Raw genomic sequence first — 26,975 nt, 5'->3', positions numbered from 1 at the left:
TCAGCAGAGTCCTAAGATTAGATTTTTCAGAATATTTTGACTTTTTGATAGAAAGATAGGTGGGACACAAGATGTAGGCACAGGTGGAGTCAGGATGACCTGTAGGGAGGCTGTTGCAATTAGGTGGTGGTGGGGATTAGGAGAGACTAAACTGAAGGGATTGAAGAAGAGGAAGTGTTCAAAATGTTAAGGGAAATAATAAGAGAACATGCAATTCAATGGTGAGGGAGATGGGAAAAGTGAAGAATCATTCCCACATTTCTAAATCAGACATCTGGGTGGATAGTGCTATTCTTTTTTATATACAAGGACTTAATTTTGAAGGAGGTGGAGCTGTGTTCATTGTTGGATATGCTGAGTCTAATATATTTGGGTTATGGGGCATCTAAGGAGAAATGCCTGGTAGGCAGTTGGATATGTGGTCTAGAACTCCAGACCTATATTTAACTGGACATATTTATTTATGAATCATCAGAAGATGGAAGATGGAACTCTGGAACATTTGAGATATTCCCAGAGATTGAAGAACTCACAGGAAATTGAGAAAGAATGATCTGAAATATAGAAGGAAAACCAAGGAAGGCCATGGTACAGGTACCAGGAACAGGGGAGATTCTAGAGGTCAACAGCATCAGGGACCATGTAAGACTCTGTTAGATATAGTGACCTTGGTTGTTGGTGACATTGGCAAAAACAATTTGAGTCATAGATGGGGATAAAGGCTAGATTATAAAGAGTGAATTGTGTATATGAAATGGAGACAGGAAATTCAGATATACTCTCTGGATGTTGGCTATGAAGGACAGGTAGAAATAGATTGATAGCTGAAAAAGGCAAGGCCATGGAAGGGTTATATTTTGAAGTACATGGGACTTCAGCATTTTTATGTGTTAAGGGTTATGGCCAGAAGACTAGTATTGGTTGAAATTACAGTCAAGAGAGCATATGGAAGTAGTTTCATATCAAGTCCAGAGAAATTGGGATTCTAAACTCATTGAAAGATCAACTTAGAAGGAACAGGAGCACCTCTGATCAAAATGGAATGGAAGGAGGTCTAATTTGGGGAGTAGAACTAGAAATTGAGGGAATGTTGATTTTTGTGTAGAGGGTGAGATTATTTGTTAATGGCAAAAGAGAAATGAGGTGAGAGTTTTGAGATTTATGGAAATATGTATGGATTGAGGAAGAAACCAATAATAGATATAAAAGGAATGCTAGAAAATTTTTATGGGCCAAATGTTTGTATCTCCCTGAAATTTTTAAATGTTGAAGTCTTTATGCTCAGTGTGTTGGTATTTGGAGCTGGATTTTTTGAGAGGTAATTAGGTCATTAGGATGGGGCCCTCATGATAGCATTAGTGCCTTATAAGAAAAGGAAGATAAACCAGAACTTCCTCACTGTGTGAAGACACAGTAAAAAGGTGCTCTTTTGCAGACTAGGAAGGGAGCCTTCACCAAATAAACTAGTGCCTTGACCTTGCTCTTTGCGTCTCTAGAACTGAGAGAAACCTTTGTTTTTCAAACCCTCCAGTCTATGATATTAGTTTTAGAGAAGTCCATGCTGACTAAAGCAGTAATATTGAGAGGCCTGAGGTTATAAGCCTGCTAAGTGTGAGGAGTTTTTTTTTGTGTGTGTGTGTTATCGTTATTGGAGATTGAACCCAAGGGTTCTACCACTGCTAGCCCTTATTTTTTATTTTGAGACAGGGTCTCACTAAGTTGCTGAGGCTGATCTTGTACTTGAGATCCTCCTGCCTTTACCTCCTAAGTAGCTAGGTTATGATGTGTACCACTGTGCCAGGCTATTTTTGAGATTAAAAAAAAGAAAAATCAGTGTATTACCCACCCAAGTATAGCATGGAGTAGGTTTTTAAGTTCCACCAGATTGTAGGTGAAGAGAACATAGAAAAGGCTGATGTATTGGGTAAAATTGCAGGCAGTTAGAGCTTCATGGGGCAAGAGCAATTGAATATGAGTAATTGAGAGGAAATTCAGAGGGATAATTAGAGGAAGTTGAGTCCTTCATAAGAAGCCTTTGCTTGTCTATTCCTTTGCTGTTGCTGTTCTCTTGCATTACTTTTTTTTGGGGGGGTGATTATAGCTGATCGCCTGTAACAATTTCCCACTAAAATTTTAACTTACTCTGATTTTTAGATTATTTTAACAGTGTATCCTCATCTTCAGATCTTTAAAATAAAGGTTGCATTTCAGTTGGTATTATTTGGTAATAAAAGGAACATGTAAAAATGACTATGAAATCGAATTTTCAAATTAGGATCTAGTCTCTAATGAATGTATTTGAAGGGATGTTTTAGGCAAATTTATACAGATGAATAAATTTGCAAGAATGAACACCAGAATATGATACATAGTGACTGAGATATTGTCATTAGGAATGGAATCTGCATTTAAATTGGTGGGTCTCATCGAAACTGTGATTCACTCTCCTGCGCATAGGTACTAAGTTATCTGAGTAGCAGCATTTGTAATAGCACTAAATTTAGAAAAATAAAAGAAAATGAAGAGGAGAGAAAGTGCTGGCGTGGTGATTTACAGTGACACACAGCTAATGCTGAGGTGTGAACGTGTGACCTTGTGATTATGCTTTTGAATATGTGTCCTGGTTTGCTAATTCCAGACACCAAGTTGGGTGCACTTGTTAATGCATTTTTCTTCTGTTTAGCTGAAAACATCAACAAAGTCCTCTTCTTTTGGATGCATCATCACAGCTTTTTGTGCTAAGCAACATCTAAGCTTTTCTGTCCTGAGGCTTTTTTCAGGACGATGTCCATGGTAGAAACAATCCAAAGTCAGGCAAAATAGCCCCCTGGAGAGAGATGAACAGAATGAAACAGAATGTTCACTTTGCTTCTCTGAACTCAGCCAAGCCCAGAGATTGAAGCACCCCCTGAGCTGCAGTAGTATACCATAAAGAATATTCATCACCATAGAGAGATTTAATTTTTGAAGTTCGAATAGCCTATCCATCATTACCAATTAATTTGTACCAAGAGTGTAAGATGGTTGGCATGGTAATGCTGATACATGGTGGAGTTATCTTCAGAGCAGATAAAATATTTCATTTGGATTTATATTTTACCTAATTTGAAAATTTGTCCTTCTCTTGTTGGAAAATAAGACCAAGTTTTCCAATAGTAGATTTGTCAAAAATATCAATTTACTTGTTCATCTTATCCAAAAACTACTGTGAGTTCTGGTTGTCAGCACTTAACTTCATGTTATTCTTCCAACTCTTCCTTCCAGAATGGTCTCTGTGGTGGTAGGTGACAGCCACTTTCAGCAGCTGAGAGGAAAAGGAGCAATCTCTGAAACAAGTCTTGCAGAGCTTCTCATGTTGATTATTTATAGTAGTTCAGTTTCCACCTCCAGTAAGGGACTAGTCTAAAGGGGGCCTCCAGGTCCCAGCAATGCAAGCAGTTCTTATGCTGGTAGATTCCATCAAATCAGGATTATGCCAGAGTTGACATGCAGAGAACTTTTCTTTCTAACATCCAGTCTTCCCCACCTCTGCACCTACATATGTTTTTTTCCCATTAGAGTGTTAGGTCACCAAGCTCAGAGAGTGAGATGAGGTACTTCCTAAGCCCTGGTAATTTCAAATTGATGAGTATATTAAATATGATACCAGTATTAGTACCCACAGACCATTTCAATGTGGTGCTTAACCATGGGCAAGGGGAAGAACTGGCAGTTTGGAGTTGGGAGTGGGATTGAGGGTGGGTTGAAAGGTTTGCTGGGGTTTCCTATATCACCATAAGCCAATAAATAACATGAACACTTATTCCCCATCCATAGAATGCAGGCAGAGGCTCTCCTTAAGTTGGGAAAAGTGATGATTTGGAAATTCAAACTAGTCTCATCCTATCCACTGTGTAAACATTTCTGCCGAGTGTTGGATATATAAATAAAAGCTATAACAGTGTTTAGATTACTTCCTTTTCAAATAAAACAACAAACAAAACAAGATTATTCTTAGACTAACAGCTATGAGCAATGTTATGTCACCCTATAAAAGTAGATTTCACAGGGTGAATAAGTTGTTTTGTGGGTGTCAGGTCAGAACTGTAGAACAAATGATAGTTTAGGGAATAATTCTCTTCTTCATATGCCTGAGAAACTGCATGCGTAGCTCATTCAACAATGGATGTGGCATCAAACTATTGTAGTCTTAGCCTAGTGACCTTCTTATTCAGTTGCCTTAATAGAATGCCTGGAATTTTTAGAAAATATGAATTATAGAGCCTCTACTGTGTTTGAGTTTCTGGAGTGTGATGATTCTGGTCTCCTGCCATGTTTGGGAGCCATTGCTTTAGATGCCATTTCCTTGAGACTTTCAAGAAAGTGGGTGAAGATAAGAACATGATAGTATCTGTAGAAATTTCTCACTCAGATATGTAGAAATCCCTCACTCAGAGACAGTAAGTGAGCCATGCTTGAGAATAAATGTTAGATATATTCACATGTTTGTTCCCTAGCAAAAAATAAAAATTAAAATAGCAGTGAGATGCAACTTACTGAATATCATATTAATACATTAAAATATCAGACCCTAGGTTCTCACTCATCCCATTGCTGGTGATAGGGTTAAGGGAGAGCACTTCATATCAAGCTAATATGTACAATTTTTCTGTATGGCACTTGGCAGTCTGATCAAGAGGTTTTAAAAATGTTCATGCACTTTGGACTAAAATGTCTGGGAATATAGCCCAGGAAAATAATCTGAATTTCGGACTAATACAATTCCAACATTATTTATATTAGCAAAATAATAAGAATTGCATAAAGATACCTATGATGCAATATTATGTAATTGCAATAAGCTGTGTTTTTAGGGAGTTTTTAGTAATGTGAGAAAATGCTATTGTTATTGCTAAGAGAATACAAAAGTTTACATCAAGTGTGTTCTAAATGTAAAATAAAATGCAAACGGATGGAAAAATAACAATAATCATTAATAATAATCATATTTTAGTTATAAGACTACACATTTTTATTCTTGTCTTTGTACTTTTCTGAATATCCCAAGTTTTCTACAACATCACTTTTTGAAAAGCATATTTACTTTTATAATCAGAAAAAGAAACATTCATTGGAAACGTGTTAAAGGCAAAAATTTAGTGGAAGAATTAGCTATGGAAGACCTCATTATAGAAAGTTGATCTGTGAAGAAAAGATTGGGACGGGAGATTTTCAGAGGCCAGAAAAATGCTTAAGTTGCTTTGAAGCATAAAAAGCAGCAGGAGCTTAGATCATAATCACATGTTTGGGGGAAAGCGTATTGAGTGGATAAAACATGAATAACGTGAGAAATATGTTGTAGAGGTGCAGGAGGCAGGCAGATGCAGGACGCATATACTGAAAATATATTTTATTTTCTTTTATGGCTTTGGAATTGTTGGAAGCTTTCCCATGATTTCTCACTCTTCAGGTCTTGCTGATTATTTTATGTTCATCAATGAGGTGGTTAAATGAAGTGAACACACCACCAAAGCTGAATGTGAACGGAAACGGATGACTCAGCTGGTTATGAAATTACTTTGGTCATCCCATTTCCTTCTGGGCCTTTTATTCTTCTACCCAATTTTTTGGTAGCTGCTTTGCTTGGATAAGGATGGTATCATGATTTCCAAAGTTGCTGTGTTGGTTAACATCTTACTAGTCTAGTAGGTGTCTTTTTCAAAAGTGAACCTGTATTAGTTGAGGCCCATTGATCATCTGCCTGACATTGTCTTTCAGTTCAAGCCTTTAGTAGAAAGCTTTAGAGGTACCAGGATGAGAAATGTTCATAATTTCTCATCAAGTTATGTCACTTGAACATTCACTTCTAATAGTCCTTTTCCTAATGCCTGCTGATAGTATTCTGAGAGCCATAACAATGTGTTTATGAGCTTCTCTATGCTTTCTGGAATGCACTGTTAGTGTCTGTTAGTTTCTCTTTACATTGCATGTTGACATTTCCAAATCATGTGAGTGGCTCCCCCGTGTGCATGTGATCTGTAGGCTTAAATGGGTGGTGAGCAGAGCCCACGAAATGCAGGAGCATTATGATTTGACAGCACTTCTGCTCTGACTCGTTATTACTTTACTGTCTCATAATGTTGAATATTTATTTAAAGCAAATTTGATGTTGAAAGAGGAACTTAGAGGAACTGTTAGAAATAATTTGCTTAAACTACTGTTTTTGAAAATTGTGATACTGTTGTTGTTCCCAGTTTAAAAGAAAATGGGTTTCTGAGGTACACAAGACCAGAGGGTCAAGTAGTATTTGCAGCTTACTTCCCACACAGTTCAGAAATTCATGAGTTTGGGGTGCTACAAGGCACACAACAGCTAAATATTTATTTGGATATGGTTATTTTAAAAAATTCTTTAGTCCATCTTTCTTAAGAATGTGAGAATTCATTTTCTGTTATTAAGAAAAATGCATTGCCAAACAACTTTGCAAAGTCCTGTGTGTGTGTGTGTGTGTGTGTGTGTGTTTCAAAAACTTATAGTTTTTTTTTTATGCTTTTGGACTTCTGAAACACACCTATGAAAAAATAAAAATCATTGATTATGTTTTGCATTTTCCTCTCTTTAGTACAAATACAACTATCCATTATTTGTCTCCAGATTTATACTATTTTCTATGGAGATGATTGTTATTTTCCTTGAATATTTGATGTAAGAATCACTTTTGAGAATTGGAATTTAGATCAAGTAATTCAGTTTGTTTCCATTTGTGCCTTTTGAAGAAAGACTTTAGGTTTATGCTCCAACCAATTTTCTATCTAGTCCTGCAAAGGAAATGACGAAACAGACTCGGATCTAAGAGAAATGATATTGAAAAATCTAAATCTCCATGAGAAATCCTTATGAGCTTTGCTAAAAGGTTGTGAATATTTTCTCTTTCCTCCTTAAATTCAAAACCTCAATTGGGATTTGAAAAAGTAGTGTAAAGTAGCAGTGTGTGTGTGTGTGTGTAGCTTGCAAACCTTTTCTCCATCCCTCCCCCAGATTTTAGTTTAAGAAAATGGTAGACTAAATATGTCCATAGCAATGTGTTGTTTTCAGTGGGGATGGAGGGTGAGTTAGGGATTTATTGACCACTGTCTTGGACTCGACAGCATTTTGTGAAAGAAGAAGTACAAGAAATGATATAACCTACTGAGGTGCCCTCTTCTGAGTCCAGTTCTTGCCTTCTGGACATATTTCTCTTGTCTTTGTTCCTGTTCTAATGACCTCTATATTTTGGTTACTTTTGCAGTTGGTATTAGTTAGGCTGAACTGCTTCAATGAAAGATCCCTAAATAAATTTAATAAAATGGAAATGTCTTTCTCTTATCACCTAATAATGCAGAGCTTTCTTTATCCTTTATGTTTATCCTCAGTGAAAGGTCCTCATCATATGATGGAAGCTAGTGCATTTGTACCATGCCTAAAGGAAAATGGGGAAGAAAATATGTAGTGGGCAGGCAGGGTCCTTTTAAGGATGGTAAGGGTAATTAGAACACAATACTTTCACTATTGTTCTGCTGCCAAGAATGTCACGTTTAGTGGTAGGAGATACTGCGAAGTGTAGTTTCTTGTTGAAGAGTCATATGCCTTGCTAATACTGGAGATCGAACTAGGTTTATTGTTCAGTGGAAGAAAGGGAGAAGGGGTACCAGGGCTTTTAGTCTTCTTTGCCACATAGAATACAGGAGAAGTCAAGGCTCTGAAAGTATGCACCAAAACCACCGTTCTCTACTGACCTCACAGGGTTCCACTTTCAGGAAGAATTTAGAATGAGTGTTGCTACTCTAAGCTCGGGATTTTTGAGTTTGCAATTTTTGTTTCCTTGTTGGGACACAGGGTCCCCTTAATGCTCTCTTCTATTGTGGAGGTTATCTGTGTCATACTAGATTATTTGGCTTTTTGAACTTCTACTATTTTCCAGTTATTGCAATAGGCACTGGATAGAGAAGCATATATTAACAAGATGAGTCAGACATAGTCGCTTTCTTTGAAGGTTGTGTTGAAATGACATTCTTTTCCAAAGGGAGATAGGTATTCTTCCAAAATTAAGTCTGAGTGGCAAAATATCCCAGTCAATAATACTACCATCAACCTATCCCCTGCCAATGTCTCCCCTGCCCATAGATTCTATCCAAAAAGAGCCCCTACTAGTGACAGGAGTCCAGCTCAGACCAGAATTACTCCTTTCCAATTTGTGGTTTGTTTTCTTGTTTTCTAAGTCCTCAGCAGCTCTGAAATTGACCTTCCAGATCCTCCGCTTATTCCCTTTTCTGTTGACTTACTGTAAGGTCTCAAACATCTTCTAAGTGAGGCTGCCTGGATTATAGAGGAGGAAAGAACATCAGAGCTCAAATGTATCTACTCATATTTGTTGTTCAGTTCTTGGCAACTGGCATTTATTGAGGCTCTTCTATGGATGAAGCATGTGGAATAGAAAGTGGAGTAAGATGTGGTTCTTGCTTTCAAGTTGTTTACCTCGCTGTGAAAGAACCAGATCTGCTGTATGCATTACTCTGGAACATGGTTAGCCCTGCAGAAGTGGTTTAGGAGAACAGAGAGCTATGACTTGGTACAAGGACTACCTCATATCTGAGGGAAGATCTTAAAGAAGGAATAAGACAACCAGATAGGAAAAGTCATGGATAGGAGTGGCAGAGTAGAGGTAGTGGCCTTCCAAACAGAGGTGACAGCATGTGCCAAATGTAGGACATGGAAGATCATGGGATCTTGTGTCTATCACCAAAACAAAACAACCAAAAATTTTTCCACTGACACCTTGTAAATTATATTTTCTTTGAAATAAGGAAATTACAAAATAATATCTCCCCTCATACTTAGATTATTTAATTTGTAAGAATTTGAATCTGAACAGGATCCATATGTGCCAATCAGAACATGGAAACAATTTGGTGAAGACCCTCTAGGGATGCTTATGTTCTAGGTTTTCTTAGCTTTAAAATATACCCAAATTTTACTTTTTTGTTAGTCACTGCACTGTTTTGGCAGCCAAAGTGCAGACATAGACAAGGAGTTCAAGGCCATCATGAATTATTGATGTATTTATGGAAAGCCATCCATGTGCAAGGCACTTTGCCAGGCAGTGGGAATGTAATGGTGGTAAAAAGCTACCTGGTCTCTCTTCCCATAGGACTCACATTCAAGTAACAGGCAGGAATCCATCAGTCTCTAATGTGTGCTGGTGGGGTGCAGGTGGGAAGCTAGGGATTTAGGCAAAGGGCTCAAAATGGACAAAGCCCAGAGGTAGGTGATAGTGATGTGTCCAAGAAGGCCAGGTTGTCTGTAGAGGGGAGAGACAAGCAACATGAGGGGTGAAAGAAGAGCAGGGTTGGAGCCCTGCAAGGATTTGGGTCTTTATCCTAAGAGCAATGGGGAGCTATTGAGAGATTTTGAATAGGAGTCAGCACATTTGACATCTGTTTAGTGGAGACACTGGGTACTCAATAAGCACTTCTGGATGATTGTTTTTTTTTTAATTTTTTTAATTTTTTTAGTTGTACTTAGACACAATACCTTTATTCATTTTTTTATGTGGTGCTAAGAATTGAACGCAGTGCCTCACACATGTTAGGGAAGCACTCTACCATTGAGCCACATTCCCAGTCCCTGGATGCTTGTTATTAATGGTGTTATCAAATAAAAAAGAAAAACTTCCCTGAAAGGGAAAAATTTGAATTTTGATCTAAAGGTAGTAACAAAATAGAGAATTTCACAAATCGTATATTTAAAAACAAACAGGGGGGCTGGGGAGATAGCTCAGTCGGTAGAGTGCTTATCTTGTAAGCCCAAGGCCCTGGGTTCGATCCCCAGCACCCCCCCAAAAACAAAACAAAACAAAAAAAAAACTAAAACGAACAAACAAACAGGGCTGAGGTTGTGGCACAGTGGTAGAGTTCTTGCCTAGCATGAGTGAGGCACTGGGTTTGATTCTCAGCACCACATATAAATAAATGAATAAAATAAAGGTCTAAAAATATATATATTAAACAAACAAAACCACTTACCCTTTACAGCAAACTTGGAATGGTGGAACTGAAGGAGTCCCACATTTGGGGGAGGTGATTTGCCCAATGCCAAGTAGTAAGTTGGCAGCTGATTCATTTCTGCCCTGTACTGTGAGTGGAGCTGTTCCCTTCCTTCCCCCTTTCCTGCCTCCCACTCCTGCTGAAGTTTTGCAGATAAAGGAATCAGATTACTCCCCAGCTCTAGAATGTGAGCGCTTTGGTGGCAACCATCTCCTTGGTTTAGTCCCTGTCATCAGGATCCCCATTGTTGGCACCACGCCATCCTCTAGTCTGCTTCCAGTGGTTGCAGCCATGTCTTGCTGGTCCCAGTATCCCCATCTCCACGGTGGTTTTGTGGAGCAGTCAGCGACTGACTGAGAGTTAATTGTTAAATTAGTATTGATGACATGAGCTAAACGATATGTGGGCAACAGGGAGGAGACCAGCTGGCCTCATCTCCTAGGTTTATTTTGAAAATAAAGTTGTGTAGCATTCACGAACACTGTGGCTTTTTGGAATGTTTTTGCCAAAAGATTGGCTTTCGTATTTTCTTTTTTAAACAGAAATTTCAGAAACCAAGAGATTCTGAGTAACACGTCGATCACAGGGTGGGATCTGTCATTTTCTGACAAGTTGAATAGGCCATGGGAATTTTTTTTTAACCATCCCTACACTCACTCCTTTATGAATTATGAAGTATTATTTTCTCCTGAAGCTATCGAGAATGGCAGGGAGGAGTGGAGTTAGTCCATATATTCATTCTTCCTCTGAGTGTCTCCAGAGATGTCTGTCTCTGCCTTTTTATCCCCGTCTCCCTGTTTCTCTCTGCCTTTCTCACTCTCATCTTGGTTCCTTGGTGTAATCCATTAGTAGCGTTTGTCATAGGATATTCCTGAGGATGGTTTTCTGGGCTGTGGTTTGTGACAGGATGTGGTAACTCAGGGGTGTGTAGTGGGGATGATGGAGGCCGGAGGTCAGGTGATTGCAAAGGCCAGTGTGAGACTCGATACACCAAAGCAAGGAGGAAAGATACAGAGAGTTGTGGGGCAGGTGTTGTCAGGAGGCAGAGGAGGTCTGGCCGAGCATGCCAGCATTAGCATAAGGAGCAGTCGGCCTGGCCAGATGAAGCTGAGAGGCAGCCGGAAAGAGCTGGCATGAAGTTAAGTAGGGCAGCAGGAGGCAGGGTGCTGGTCTCAGCTCTGATGGCTGAGACAGAGGACCAGGCCTGCATCAGGGGCAAGTGCTGGGTATCCTGTCACAGAGGCAAAGGGTATCAGGAGTTCAGGCCAGAACTGAGGAGGAGAACCTAATAAGTATCATCAGCCTGATGCTAATGGAGCTCTGAGTTTGTGTCAGGTACCCTTTGGGGCATTTTTTTGTATCTAGACTTTTAATCTGCACAAGAATCTTGGTATAATCCTTATTCTGTAAACGAGGAAGTAGAGGCATAGAAAGGCAGAGTTGTTTGCTGAGAGTCACACACTCAGAAGCAGTCATGCCCTTCACCACCCTGCCCCACAGTGCTCCTGTTACACAGCACAGGGAGTACTATTTACATAGAACCAAGTGTGCATGGGCCCCTGGAACTGGGCATTGTAGGCGGCCCTGGCTCCGTATTACTTTCCTTAACAAACAAACAGACAGAACAGTTCTTCCATCCCACTTCCTCTGTTAACTCATTAATTTTGAAATTGTTATTCTTGCCATGTTACAGATGAAACCCAGAGGGGCACAAAGACATGCCTAACTAGGTAGTGAGGTCTAAATTCAAACTCAGAGGACTATAGCAGAGAACTCATAGAAGCAGAATCTATTGTCTACAGGTTTCGTTTTGCTTTATTTTCATTCCCTTGTCTGCCCAGCTCTGTTGCCACCACCTGTCTGAGAGGTATCAAGGAGGAAGAATACTATTAACACTTGCAATGCCTCTCACATTTCTAGAGGCAAGGAGTAGTCTAGTACTTGCAGAGCAAAAGAGAAACAAATCATCTTGCACACTATGGTCCCTTAGTAAACTCTAAACAAAGAACAAAATAATTCCCAAGACTGAATTGATAAACAAAGGCCTTGGGCTTGTGTTCTAGCCAACAAAAGTCTCGCCTTTGCAAATCCAAACATTGTTCCTTTGCCTCTTCCTTCCTTGACTTTCAGAGTTCTGCTATTTAATACATAACTACACTGGCTTAGAAGAATAAAAATCCAGAGAAATCTGGGTATAAAATTGGATAGCAAAATTTCCTTTCATTTCTAAATATACACCTGTTGTCTCGATCTCTACGATTCACAGTGAATCATCTCATTCTTGGCTTTTCTGTTCCTCTTCTATTCCCTTTCCAAACAAATGGAAGAAAGAAATACTTGTCTTTCATATTTTGTGGTTGTTGTCGTGGTTTGCTGTACCACAGGGCTCAGCACAAGGTGAGGAAAAAGAACTTTTTATTTCTAAGTTTGAAGCCAACAATGGCTAACTGGAAGCAGTGTTGCCTTGCAATACTAAATAAAGTTTCCTGATTTGTTAAGAGCCATGCCACTTCTCCATTGAACTGAGATCAGCTGAGATATTTGTCAAATTGCAAGGACAATCTCCCTATAAGAATCATGTGGGATTTATAGACAGACAGAATCATACAGGCAGTGGCTATTTTTTTGTTTCTGTTTTTTTTTTTGTATTGGAGACATTCCCCAGCCCATTTTTATGTTTATTTAGAGACAGGGTCTTGCTAAGTTGCTTAGGGCCTTGCTAAGTTGCTGACGCTAACTTTGAACTCAGGATCCTCCTGCCTCAGTCTCCGAGACCACTGAGATTACAGGTGTGCCCACCGCGCCTGTCTAGGCAATGACTTTTCACAGGGTCTTTTGACTTTGAATCGTGGATTGTTATGAGAGATGACTTGAAAGGAAGTGGGTCAGAAACATAGTGAGAGAACCTCAGAATTGGAGGCAGTCTCCTTGAGGTTATGCAGTTTTGGAGGCTACTCAGTGATGACAGCTGAAAACACCAACACGAGATGAACCACAGGATTTTTAGACTTGTTTGCATTTTAGTTTGCATTTTAGTCAAGACCGGAGAAGATCAGGGGAGGGAGTGCTATCTCTTTCATCCTCTCCACTCAACTGAACTTTTAAAGTCCAAAGCAAGAGTGTGCCAATTCCTTGGTTGCTTCTCATCTCTTGCTGCAGTGGAGTGTGATACCTTTGAAATTTGGTCCTTGAAACTTGAACCTACTGGAATCATTGGGCCCTTGCACCAAAAACTGGGGATTTGAGGTGATCTGAAATAGGAGGCTCCTAGGGACTTCTCAGTATTTCTTAGTTGTGTCTCAGTGCAGAGAATCTTGGGACAGAGGTGGCCAGTTCCAAGATCCTTTCAGAGTTTTGAGTTCACTTCTCTGGGAACTCCTCTGAGTTCCTTTGGGGAGGCTCAGAACTGTTATTCACTGGGGTTGCTCTGGTACTCTAGCATCAGCCTGATCATTGGGTTAAAACCTTAAGGTGATCTCAATGTGTGATGCTCACTCCTTGTAGATCCAGACCCTAGGGACAGACTTCTCAATATGTTATTTAATTTTTAGCTGTCACCATGCATGACCAAATGACTTTTGATTGGACAGTTTTTAGAATGAAAGGAATGGGAAAGAACAGGGTTCCCTCTACCCCACCCAGGTGACCTTTCTGTAGTCCACCATATTCCTCCATATTCCTCTGGGGAATATGCTCTCTGTTCCTTCTTCCTTATCTTGAAAGCTACAGCAAGAAGGGAGTGGGGAAGGAACATTCAAGTTGTATAGAACATATGGCCTTTTTGCATTCTTTTTTATATATTTTTTCCACTCTTGGGATTGGAATCCAGGGCTTCACGCATGCTAGACAAATCCTCTACCACTGAGCTGCCCTTTTCTGGGTCTGAAAAGGGCAGGATTAGGTGACTTCTCTGGTTTCCTAGTGGTGTTTCTAAGCCCAGCATTTTTCTGTTTTCCTGGGAAGTGGTCAGAGACAGACTGCTCCTGCCACACATCTGTTTTTGTCCTTGAAGAGTTGGGTATAGGTTTGCAAGGAGTAACCTCAGCTGCTATGCTTTATCTGGTACCTCCCTGCTAGTATCCTACCCTGAATCAGATTCACTTTCTGTGTATATTAGCATATCCTAAGACAGGCTCCTTCTCTTTAAAAACTTCTTTTACACCCTCACATTAGCCAGGGAGCCCTCCAAGGCAGCCAAATGCTGGAGAGGAGTTAAGCCATGCACAGTTTTCCTAGCAGGTACAATTTTTCTCATCTTGGTGATTTATGAAAGCAAACTGCCTCTTTCTTCTCTCTTTAATTGATTCCCATTTAAAAATAACCAGGAAGTATCTATACTCTCAGTTGAAGTGGTAAAGTAAGGAAATGATCTGGAGAATTTAAAGAGAATGAAAGGCCTTCTTGTCTCAGTTTTCTATAGATTCTGGCTAAAACTTTGTATGTCTATACTTAGAGAGTTAATTAAAATAATAGAATCTGATACATGAATTTGAGGTTACAAATCCTTTGACCCAGCCCTCTCTCTGGATGGGAGGAAGGGAAACTGAGGTTCTACCTGGGCAGTGTTTTGTTCTAACACGCACAGCTGTCAACAGGTAGCGCCTGTTGATTGCCCTCACCCTCTTTTGCTGTCCTCCTTCTGTGCAAGCACAGCATCAAAGATGACATCCTGAATGAACTCTACCATTTTGGGATTCTGAAGCAGAGTTGATTTCCTCTGCCATCTTTTATATTTGAAAGTGACTCAGTATTGATACTGTTTTCAAGGTGTGCAACTGTAATTGAAAGACGTTAGTGGGTCAGCACAGACCTGGAAGAATAGGCTTTCCTCAGCATTGGTAGGTCTTGTGTTGCTTTATTTGTTCGTTTATCTATTTTTATGTGGTGCTGAGGATTCAACCTATGCTAGGCATGCACTCCACCACTCTGCCTCAACTGCAACCCCTCTTGTGTTGCTTTTTGTGACTCAGGTTTATTCCTCTAACGCTTACACTTTTTAGAGATACTGGCTAGAAGGACAGGCCTAATTTCCTAGGTCCACAGCCAGCCAGTCTCTCCTGTGCTGAGCTCCCATGAACTGCAGCCAATGCCTTCAGCTGACAAAGCAGGGTTGTCACTGACAAGTGTTTATGTTGCACTTTAAATTTGCAAAGTTCTTTGAGTTATTTCTCTTTTTTTAATTTTAAATTTTTCTTTAAATTATTTCTTACCACAGTTTTGCAGGTGAAGGAACTAAAGTCCATTGGGGTGGTGACTATTCCAGAGTCATCTGTTTAGTGGAGAAACCCCTACTGGCCTCAGAGGCTCTGAGTTTCTGGGTCATTTCTTACCCCAGTGATTCACACAGTTTCTTCTGATTATGTTCTTTGCCCCTCACCAGCTTCTTCTTCTTTTTTTTTCCCCCTCAAATTTAGCTGACTTCTTTTAGAGTAAGTTCTGGGACTGTCCAGTTTCAGAATTGCAGTATGTTATTGGTTGACCAGAAAGCTGTAAGTATTTAGGGAATCTTTGTATCAGGTGACCCCAATGTGGGACCTGGCCTTACTCAACCTGAGTTATGGTGTGGTAGGAGCAAGGGGTGGGAGTAAGACTTTTCTGCTAGAGTTGGGGAAAAAGATCAATGTTACTTTAGGGCTACTGAAGGTTTACATATGGGAAAGGGGATGAAGGATTTAAGAAAAAACTTCGGCTGTTATTTAAAGGTGGTTAAACAAATTAAAGAGATTTTCAACAATTTTGCATCTAAAAGTTTAGAGGTTTGGGGTTTCCTTTTAAAACTTTACTAGTTGTAACACAGAGGTAGTTTCTTGCCAGGGAGGCAGAGAGACTTCAGTGAGAATATTGAAAACTTTTACTATAGAAATTCCCATAAGAAATCTTGCCATCTGTTTACCCTGTTCATTTTTCCTTCACTGTAGATTTAAAAAAAAATTCTATATGACCTTTTGCACTTTTGATATAAATCACATCTGTTAAATACAGATGTTGGTCAGAAATTATTATGTTTGCCCGTCTTTACACAGTATTGTCAGAAAATAAAATCTCTCTCTTGCCCTCTGCCCTCCAATTGTGAATTTAATCAAGAAGATGAGCGATTGTGTTTAGAGTATTCAGTAACCTGCCGTTCCAAACATTTCAAGCAGCCTTTTGGATATGGATAAGTTGTTTATCGTAGAACTAACAATACAAGCGAAACAGGAAGCAGCTCTTTGCTGGGTAGGATGCTCCGAGTCACCCTCCACTCTGCCAGGGAACGCTCTTCAGCTGACTGAAGCAGGGGAGCCGAGCCAATCAGAGGCCGCTTTCCTAGCTCAGTCACCAGTCTGTGGTTGAGGAAGGGTTTTGCTTTTTATGCTCTGTATTGGGAAGGCAGATAAAATGCCAGGTCTGGACTGCCTCTGGGGATAACTTCGCCCTGTGTGATGTGAATGAATAGCATCTTGCCTGGCAAATCCACAGGAATTGATAAGGCAGGAGCAGCTCTTCCAAACAGGCCTTTTCTCTTTTAGGTCTAGCTGTGGTTTCTGCAGCAATTTTGTTTTTGCCTTAAGAGAGGTGCTCAGGATTATCAGACCTCCATGTATGACAATTTGTACCTGCATGGAATTGAAGACTCGGAGGCTGTAAGTATTTCATAGATAGCTGATTCCCTCCCCCCTCCTCTTCCTCCCCCCACTCCCCCCCCCCCCCCCCCCATTTCTTAGGCAACGCAGGGAATATGGAGCTAAAAGCCAACATCATTCGGGTGCTTGCTGGCTGCTTTGTAAATGTTCTCTGTATAGTTTGCAGTTAACTGAAATTATTTATTGTCAAGCATAAAGGAAATTAGAGTGATAGCAAAGGCATCTAAGAGTGTAGGCTGTACGTATTTCTATGTTACCTGGTCCACGTTTGATCTCGCAAGAGGTAACTGTTCCTCGTAGACTGCTTTAAACTATGCAGAAAGTGCCTGTGTTTTCCAATAGCAGGGTTCATAGAAAAGACTCATTCATTATATAATACACATTGTTTGTTGAGCTAGCATGAATGGAAGTTACTAAGCTGTAGCTGTATTATTATGTTCTTTCTGGCCAAACAAGCAGTGCAGATCTACTGCTTCTTTGTTAAGGAAATCAGATGCAAGGGTTTTAGTCACACAGCACCCTAGTGCAGAGGCAGTAGGTAGTGTTTCCATACTCTACCCTGGAAGACTGAAGTCAGCTCACGTGTGTTTGGGCTTAATAAACTGTACTGCTTTCCCCCCATGGGTCAGGCTCATGCAATCTATTAAAATCAGGATGAAATGGTTTTCTGAAATTCCTAAAACCAAACCATAGGATGCTAGCTTTTGAATATAGGGTAACACTGATTGCTGAATTTTTTTCTTTTTACTATTGCTGGTGGTGGTAGTACCTGTTTTTCATCAGTTACATAGAAACCTTGCAAGGTAGCATGACTGCGGGTGGCTAATGGGACATGCTGTGGAGAGTCTGAATTTTATATGAGTGCAATACCATGCATGTTGCTACATTCAAAACCAGAATGTGTTATATAAGGTTCTCTGACTAAACCACCCAATAAACAGATTATAACACAAAGCAACAAAACCCTATGGTACATGTCAATGTAGACATATGTATCAATGAGGTGTGCCATCCACGAAAGACAGAAATCCTAGTTCTCATAAGGCATTCCATTTTTCCTTCCTGTCTGTGTTAGCTCTAACTCTAACTCTGTTTCCGCAAAGTCTGTCTGCATGTTGTCCAATGTTCTTGTAAATGATCAGACTGTCAGTTTATTCCAAGGGCCGGAAACATTGGTGGCTGAAATCAAGAAGGTCCACACTTGCAGGTGGTGTGGGGGAATGGCAAAGGCAACTATCAGAGTTCAGTTAACCAGCTTCCCTGGCTGAGTTATTCAGGAGGCCTGCTTATTTCTTATACCCCATCTCCACACTCAGTTATGAAACATGTGATGCCTTATTGAATTGTAAGTTTTATTTTTGACCATGGATTTTAAACTTGGGCAGTGTATTGCACTGAAGTGGATTGGACTTATTTCAGAAATGCCTGTGTGAACAGCTGCTATGAGCAGAGTCGGCTAGGAACTAATGTATCCAGCTCCTTGTTCTCTAGAACTGTATAAATTTCAGACGCACTGGTTGAGAGGGGAGCCATTATAAGTATGAAAACATTTGTTTTTCCTTTTGGCCCAGCTTACAGGGCGGTTGAATTTTCCTGTAGGGTGGAAAGTGCAGAGTGCAGTGGCTTGACTTGCGGTGGTAGTTGATGTGGGTAGTGCTAGGTACTGCAGTGCTGTGCTCCTGGTGACTCAGTGGTGGCCAGCAGACTGAGATCCTGGGGCTGTGCACATCTGCGGAGGTGAGGAAGGTGGGCAGCCTGAGGAGTAGAGGAAGGCATTTGGCCAACCCTCAGCTGAGAGACTTGGTTTATGTGGGAAGCTTTCTGGGGTGGGATTGAAACCATGTCTCATAAATCAAGAGGGGAAGACAGAGATGTTCCAAGGGGTGAACTGACTCTGAATGCTCATTTGAGTTTATTTGTTTTTATAAGGAAGAATAATGTGATGTGTTACCCAAGATGGTGTGAACAGAGCTTCAAGCCAATGGAGAAGACTAGGCCTAAATAGCTGACCCGGTGAAGTGACAGATAAAGCCACACCTGGAGTGCCACATCCTCAGCAGCCTTTCTCAGTGCCAATGCATTTATGGCTGTAAGTGTGGGGTTTGTCCAGATTGAAGCAAAGCTCTCGGCACAGGTCTGGTGGATAGGCGTGGAGAGGCTTCTCTCAGATGGCCAGCTGCAGCCCGAGAATATAGAGGCACTAAGAGCTGAGTACGGCACTTCCTTTGGGGGTGGTTGGGAGCCGTCCACATACATCCTACCAACTCTGTGTTGCTGAAAGTATCATTGTGGGGTGTGTGAGGGTTAGCATGTGATAAGCGATTATATTCAATGTGTCCGCACAGTAAGCCTGTAATAAAATAATCTCACCTAGGGACTGACATTTTATGCTAAGTAGGATAAAACATTATTATTCACTGTCAGCGCCTCCCATTCCCATAGTAGGAAAGAGATTTGGTCTGTGATGTGACATTTTTCTTAAGAGTCTGGTTTGCAGGTAGGTCTTCTACTCCTAGTTCCCTAGATGTTAGCCTGTAACTTCTGTATTTCACACACTGTCTATATAAAGAGAGGAACTGGAAATATGCTGGAACACACTTGAGTGTGGTGTTTTAGATTTTTGAGTCCTGTGGAGCCTTTTTGTGCAAGTCTGGTAACTTCTGCTCTCATTTCCACTAGGGTAGCTAAGAATTGGGATGATTCCGAATTATAAGGCAATATAAAAGATCATTCAGTGTCCCACAGCAAGGTCCTATCTGAGACAGATTTCACACAGAGTGTCACATTACTTCTTCTGTTTCCTTTATATGGATAAGGAGTGTGTGCTCCAGATGAGTCCATACTGAGGCCCGGCAGTTCTGATTGGTCCTGCTTGGACTGTCTTTCTTGACTTTTGCCCTGTTCTATCTTCACTACCCCATGTATCTTAATACAGGCCCTGGTGGCCAAGAGGTTTTTCACTGACTGAACCACCAGTGGACACTATTTTTGTCTGATTCACAGTGGATTCCAGTAGATCTGTTCCTTGGTGTACATGTTTTATAAATGAATTCATTGTGTATTTCTATGTTTGTGGAATCATTCTAGGAATAGACTTGTTTTTTTTTCATTTGGCAGGTTTATTTTACAAATAACAGGAAAGATGTTTTTATAGAGATATATGGGAGCAGCAGAGAAGCAGAAAAAGTTACCTGAAACCCACCACCCAGAAATAATCTGTTAACTGTTAACTATTGTTTTCAGACTTGGTGCACACATATGTAAATAAGTTGTTCACAACGTTCTACTGCTGTTGCATCCTGTTCTGTTAAATGTTGTTCTTACATGATAAAGTATTGAGCACAATACTCTAGGATTGGCCTAGGAGGCAATGCTTTGCAAAATTTAAAACTACATGGGTCTTCTGGGATTTTGAGCAACTTAAAAGAAATATAGATTCTTATTTGTAAAGAGAAGCCAGGGTTTGCTGCATGTGAAATGAGCAGTTGATTTCTCTGACACAATTGCTTCCATCTCCAAATGTTTAAATACTGAGTATTTAGAAGGAGAGACCTGATCTACTTCAATGAAAAAAGATGATCAGATCATACTTCAGGGCATTTACTATAAAGGAAAATATATTTCTTCAATGTTTTCAACCATAGGAAGGAGCCAAAATATATTTTCTAATACTGTCAGAAATCATATAGATGTAAAACTTCAAGTGAAGGTAGATTTTACATACTTTAACATGATCGTAACATCTGAATGCATGTATAAAAGCACATATTTAAATCTTTGTGTACCTATCTGCTATAATACGGATATCTATATTTTAATTACTTAAACTATTCATTTCCTATAAACTGTGTAACTATGTGTGTTTGTTTAAATGACTGCACCCACACATGCATGTACACTGTATACCCTGGAACATCACATATTTTCATCTGTAGACATGCTTCATGCTTTGTTAACTGATGGCTAATGCTAAGCTGGAGACTTCTACTGTAGAGCTTTTGGAGAGGGAAAATTGACTGCGTTTGATGTGAAGAATGATACCCAAGAGGGTTGAAAGGCAGCATATCCACAAGAGAGTGGATACTTGCTACTTTCAAAGATCTGATAAAGTTATTTTAAATATGAAGATATGTCCTTGTGCTTGTTAGGGAGGAGAATAAACTTCAAACAGAAGGATTGATGTGTTCAAGGGCCTTCAGAAAAAACACTGTAGGGATATTAAGGCTTGGATTTTGTTTGGAAATAAGACGAGAAGCCTTTATGGTTTGGTGGATCCTAGCCTTCCTTCTAGAGTCAGAGCCTTCATGGCCCACACACAGGGAGTGGGGACTGGTCTGTAAAAGAATCCAAAGCCTGTGTGTGGGCATCACTAACCAGAGAAGTAAACCAAATGCTGCTCATGGTTTGTGTCAGGAATTTGACTGAAATCAATTTGTTTTACTCCACTGAGCTATTTTGGTGTTTAGCCAGGGTCTGTTAAGTAAATGATAAACAGAGCTTTTTCTTCAGTCAATTCTTAGAAATGATGGTTCTCTAAAATATATATTAAAATGCTTTCCATATGTAATTGTCATGGAACTAAGGGGAGAAACTTCTTAAATCTGATCAGAAATCATGAGTTCGCCACTCCAGGGTCAACCATCTTTGTGCCATCTTATTAATTTTCCACTGGCAAGTGACATAGGGAAGTATTAGGATCAATCCTCACCCTTCTCTGGGTACTTCTGTATTTCCTCTTCTGGTGGAGTTCTTAGATTACAAAAGTCAGTCCAGGATTTTAGAATATGGTCTTGAGATTCCGTGTGTATGTCCTCAGTGAACATTACCTTGATCCGAGGCACAAGATGCTCTGTGGGAAAGTTGCACTAACTGCACAAAACCATTCTTTTAGGGACAAGGTGAGGAAGCTTTCCGTCACCTTAGCTCTTCCTTTGCTGCTGAGTTCAGTTTGAACCTTATTTCTGTGTGGACAGTTCTTGTCATTCTGTTTACCATCTCCCCTTTAATATCCCTTATATAGGTAAACAAAGCCAACTGCAGGGGACTAGAAGACATAACTGCACTGGTTTTTATTTTTTACTCTCTACTCTCTCTCACTTGTCCTTTCAGATAATCATCATGTCATGAGCTTGCATACCCACGATGTTCAGATAAAATTTTCAAGGAAGCTCTTCAGATGTAGGCTATGTATTCTGCTCTTAATTGGGCTGATTTAGGTGTCTTCAGTGAGTTTGCATCAGGCCATGGGGCTGTGAAGACAGCAGCTCTCATCTGCCACCCTGGAAGGATGCATGGAGTGAATGCCTGGGTCTTGTGTAGAGGACGGGGCACTAGGAGGCCACAGCTGAGTGAGCACACTCAAGGAATTTACAGTTAATATAAAACAATGATAGCGGATTGGGAGTTGTAGATTTTTATGCCTTGGACTTTGAACTTTTAAGACTTTGAAGAGTATGAGTCTAAGATAAAACTGTGCTGCTATTTTTACAACCCTTATTGGTATTCCAAAAGAGGGTAGCCCAGATAGCACACGAGATAATTTTTGAGATCTAAATAGACTGATACTTGTTCTTGCTCTACGTTTATATATTTTTATAACATAAATGTTCAGTTATAAATATTTTCTTAAATGGTGCCACACTATAAATACTTCCTACGTCTTGTTTTTTCATCTGTCATCAGAAATATTGAAAAGCCTTAACAATTAAAAGAGAATATTTTGGATTTGCCTTTAGCCTTTGTATTCAAGGGAATTGATATGAGGAATATACCCCAGTATGAATATTGGCAACTGCCATTTATTGATTTTGTGACTTGATTGTGTAGTTTATGAACAACAGTTTTCTGATTTTTATCTTTTTTATTCCTATTATGCCTTAATTTCTTTTTTCTTTTTAGCTTAAACATTATTTAGGAAAAAGATTGTGACCTTCAGTGTTATTACTCTACAGTAACTTCATTGAAATTTTGGTGAATGATAAGGTTGTAGTTAAAAATTTTTCTCAATCTTTTTAAATCTCCACAAGACTTTTAAAATTTTATCTTCTATTGAGCATGTCTGTCAGCCAAGAAAATGTCAAGCGTACGTCCATACTTTGTATTATGAAACAATAATGTAGTGTAATAGTGTCGTGACTAACAGTGGAGACTCAATGCCAAGTTGTCAGGGCCTGAGTCCTGACTTTCTCCTTCTTACTTGTAGCCCCAGGGACATTTATTAAGTTCTCTGTGCCTTGGTTCCCTCATCTGCAAAGTGCCACTAATGACACAATCTACATCTTGTTTGGTTTTGGATATTAAGTTAGTTAATATATGTAAAACCTTACCATACAGAAAAATATTACTGCTGTTATTATTATACGTATAATTATTATACCTTTATTTTGGGAACTAAACAAGGCCCTTCCTCTATAGGTTCTTATGTTCCCACGAAGACCTTTAGTTTATTTTCACATTGTTTTTTGACAGCGATTCTCAAAAATCTTATTATAGTGGTTGACATAATAAAAGGATGCACTCATCTCCTGAGCCCTTATGATTAGCGCATTATATGTTGTTTTAGAAAAAGGGGCAGCAGAGATAATTGAAAGAACACTAGGAGCTGGAGGTTTTGGTCTTTGCTACTTATTAGCAGTGACTTTGGGTGAGTCACTTAATCTCTTTAATGCTCATTTTTCCCTCCCATAAAATGAAGAAGTTTGATTAGAAAATTTCTAAGCTTTCTTCACATCCAAAATGTGTTTCTGTTTTTTGTTAAGCAACTTCTTCCATTGGGATACAAATGTCACCATATGCCATTTACTTTCTAATATGATCAATGACTATGTTATTTTATACATATTAAACAAGGCGTCAGTGTCTGGACCTTAAGTTTGGAAGTTTAGTCTTTTCAGAATCTTTGAGAGAACCACGTGTATGTGGTGCATTTCTTTGAGAGTGAAAAGGGATTTTGAAAAAGAAACTGTTTTATGTAAGACTTTTAATTCTAGAAGCCAAAAAAAAAAAAAATTCATCTACTGCCTGTTTGCTTGCCAATACTCACAATGCACTTCCAGCCCACAGCAAATTGAGCTGGAAATACTTGTGTCTCATCTCTAAGAAAAATATCAAAGGCAAAAGCTTTCTGAGAAGTTTCTCCTAACTTTTTTCTGATCATCAGGAAAGGCATTTCTGCAATAAATAATCTTTTCTGCAGGCTTAGGTGTCTGAGATGTACATTAAAGAGATGTTGACAGAAAAAGGTTTTAAATGCTTTCTGACTGTTCTGATGTCTTAACATCAAGAGTATCTCTTGTCATTTTTTTCTTCTTGTTTTAAAATTGTCCTCTGCTCATCTTTATAATTCTTGGGGCTATTTTAAAACCAGTAATAAACCAAATAGAAAACCTCAGGATTATAACAAGAGATATTCATTATTTTAAAACAATCATTCATTACTTTTAAAAGGAGTAGTGGTACCTTATTTTTAAGTTTTTCCTCCGTGATAAGGTGAAAGACTGCAAAGATAAAGGAGAGAGAGGCAATCTTGATTTGAACTCAGTCTCTCAAATATCCCTTTAAATTTGCATGAAGTGTGAACTGGAGGGAAATATTTACATCAAGCTAGAAAAATATGGTGAATATCATGCTGAAATGGTAAGCAAGTAAACAAATTAATTCCCTAGTTTATTTCCAAAGAGTCACTATTGGTAGCTTGATATGGTCAATTTCAAATAATGTCACAGGGATTAATGTCTTGGTATTTATTTGATTCAGTGGCTCAAGTGACAGAATTCAGAACTCATCCATTACATTTTGATCATCTCACACTTGATCATGTTGCTAATGCTTAGAATATTGGGATGGGATCAAGGTGAAGTCGATAAGGTAGGGAAGTACAGAACATTTTGGTTATCATGATACATAGGGCCCTTTGCAAAGTACTGAGTTATTGCAGAGTAAAGTAATGAATTAAACCACACAGATCAAAGAAGACTAGGTATGCATTAGATTTTGAACAGAAAAGACCACTTGATGGTCAAATGTCATCATTAGTTAACCACAAACCAAAAATTGGGTACATAAAATGTAACACATGTTCCTAGAATGCCAATGGTTGTTTTTTTCCCTTCATATTGTAAAATTTCTAGAGTATACTGAGCTGGGCATGGTGGTGCATGCCTGTAATCCCAGCTGCTCGTGAGGCTAAGGCAGGAGGATCACGACTTCAAAGCCAGCCTCAGCAAAAGTGAGGCACTAAACAACTCAGTGAGACCTGGTCTCTAAATAAAATACAAAATAGGGCTGGGAATGTGGCTCAGTGGTTGAGTGCCCCTGAGTTCAATCCCTGGTATCCCCCCACAAAAAAAGAGTATACTGTATTTTATTGTTGCCCATGTAAACTTGTCTTTCACATTTAACATATCTAACATGAGAATATATTTTAAAACTAATGGTGTCTCATAGTTTTACTAGCAGTTTTTCTTTCTTTTAGTGGTACATGATCTAATGTTAAATCTTAGAATAGTTAGCATCTTAAATTCAGTGAAATATTTGGGAAAAAATTTAAAGAGTACAAAACTGCATAGAGGGAAAAATTAGTCTTCCATTATGACATCTAACCTGCTCCCTTCCCTACCAGTCACAATTTTCAACAATTCAACAGGCATCCTGTTAGATCTTTTCTAATACTTTGACAAACAGAAGGATTTAGAAAAATATATTTATAAACACACATTGTATCATATTTAGAATTTTTAAAAATGCAAATAAGATCATTATAAATATTATTTTGTAAACTTTTTTCTCCACCTAAAAATGTAGCATGAATTTTTTTTCATATTAATTGATTCCTTTCAATAACTTGAGTGACATACCAGTTGTACAGTGTGGACTTAACTACAGTGAATTTTACCTACTGATAGTCATTTTTCAGTCTGGCAGATAAAGGCTATGGTTAACATTAACTTACATACATTTTTATGTACACATGGGGCATTTTTCTAAAATAATTCTAAAAGTAGAAATTCCTGGATAAAGCCAGGAATGGTGTACATCTATAGTTCCAGCTACTCAAGAGGCTGAGTCAGGAGGATCATTTATGCCCAGGAATTTGAGACCAACCTGGGCAACATAGTGAGACCCCCATCTAAAAAAAAAAAATTGCTAGGTAAAGGGATTATCACATTTTAAGATTTATATATTGTTGAGTATTATGAAACATTTTTATATTAAAATAAATATATATGTATATTTTTTGCACCATTCTAGGGACTGAACCCAGAACTTTGTGCATGCTAGGCAAGTGCTCTACTATAGAGCTACATCCCCAGTCCTTGTATTTTATTTTGAGATGAGGGTCTCAACAAGTTGCTGTGACTGGCTGTCATCTTGTGATCCTCCTTTGTCAGCCTCCTGAGTAACTGGGATTACAAGCATATGCCATCCCACGTAGCAAAATAAACATTTTTTAAAACATATTTGTTAGTTGTCTATGGACCTTTATTTTATTTATTTATGTGTGGCACTGAGAATTGAACCCATGTGTCGCACATGCCAGGCAAATGCTCTCCCATTGAGCTACAACCCCAGCCCAACATTTTTTTAATGGAGAAAAAAACTGAACTAGCTTAAATTTTTAATCTGAAATATAAGACTTCAAAGAACTTTTTGATTGTGGAAAACAATCAGGAAGGCTATGACTTCCTGATTCTGTAGGAGGAATTTATTTACTCTTTGTTCTAATAATTTGATTTAAACCAAACCAAAACAAAACAAACCACAAATCTTGAGAAGAAGTTACATTCACACCACTTCATTGCATAGATGAAAAACAAAAGAAAACAAAACAAAACAAGAGTCCTGGAGAGGTTAGGTGACTCGTTCAGAATGACGCAGATGATATGTGAAAGAACTGGACCTAGAACCCCCTCACGTCTCTTTCTGGAGCAGTGTTCTTTTGTATGATGCCAAAATCCAATGGTTGGTAATATAAATAATTAGATTAACTCTCTAAACACAGTATAATTATGTTATTTGGTGCTTGACAGTTTACAAAGCAGTTAGGAACTGGGAGGATTCAAAGTAGGACAGATTGCTCTCTAACCCTCTAACCCAAATAGTTAGACCTTTAGCTACCTGGAGAGCAGATCTGCTTCCTGTTTTCTTCCTCTTCCTCTTCCTCTTCCTCTTCCTCTTCCTCTTCCTCTTCCTCTCCTCTCCTCTCCTCTCCTCTCCTCTCCTCTCCTCTCCTCTCCTCTCCTCTCCTCTCCTCTCCTCTCCTCTCCTCTCCTCTCCTCTCCTCTCCTCTCCT

General features: G+C 39.2%; 1 protein-coding gene across 5 annotated transcripts in view; it reads left to right on the top strand.

Annotated features, from left to right (window-relative positions):
• The window catches only part of CACNB4 (calcium voltage-gated channel auxiliary subunit beta 4), a gene marked incomplete at its 5' end in the record, with an annotated part of 250,496 nt that overhangs the window by 102,244 nt on the left and 121,277 nt on the right, over positions 1-26,975 (top strand). Inside the window, 2 exons of one of the 5 annotated variants that reach the window (XM_079133289.1) lie at positions 16,362-16,684; positions 18,618-18,773. The exons of 2 other annotated variants lie outside the window; for them this stretch is intronic. In XM_079133289.1, the coding sequence (XP_078989415.1) occupies positions 18,768-18,773 (6 nt within the window). Of the gene's footprint in view, positions 1-16,360; positions 16,685-18,613; positions 18,774-26,975 lie in introns of those variants that run through there. 2 more of the 5 variants (XM_079133288.1, XM_079133287.1) reach the window with 2 other exon arrangements.

Source organism: Sciurus vulgaris, assembly GCF_902686455.1.
Source record: "Sciurus vulgaris genome assembly, chromosome: 3".
Lineage (NCBI taxonomy): Eukaryota > Metazoa > Chordata > Mammalia > Rodentia > Sciuridae > Sciurus > Sciurus vulgaris.
This window is presented reverse-complemented; position numbering and strand designations above follow the sequence as displayed.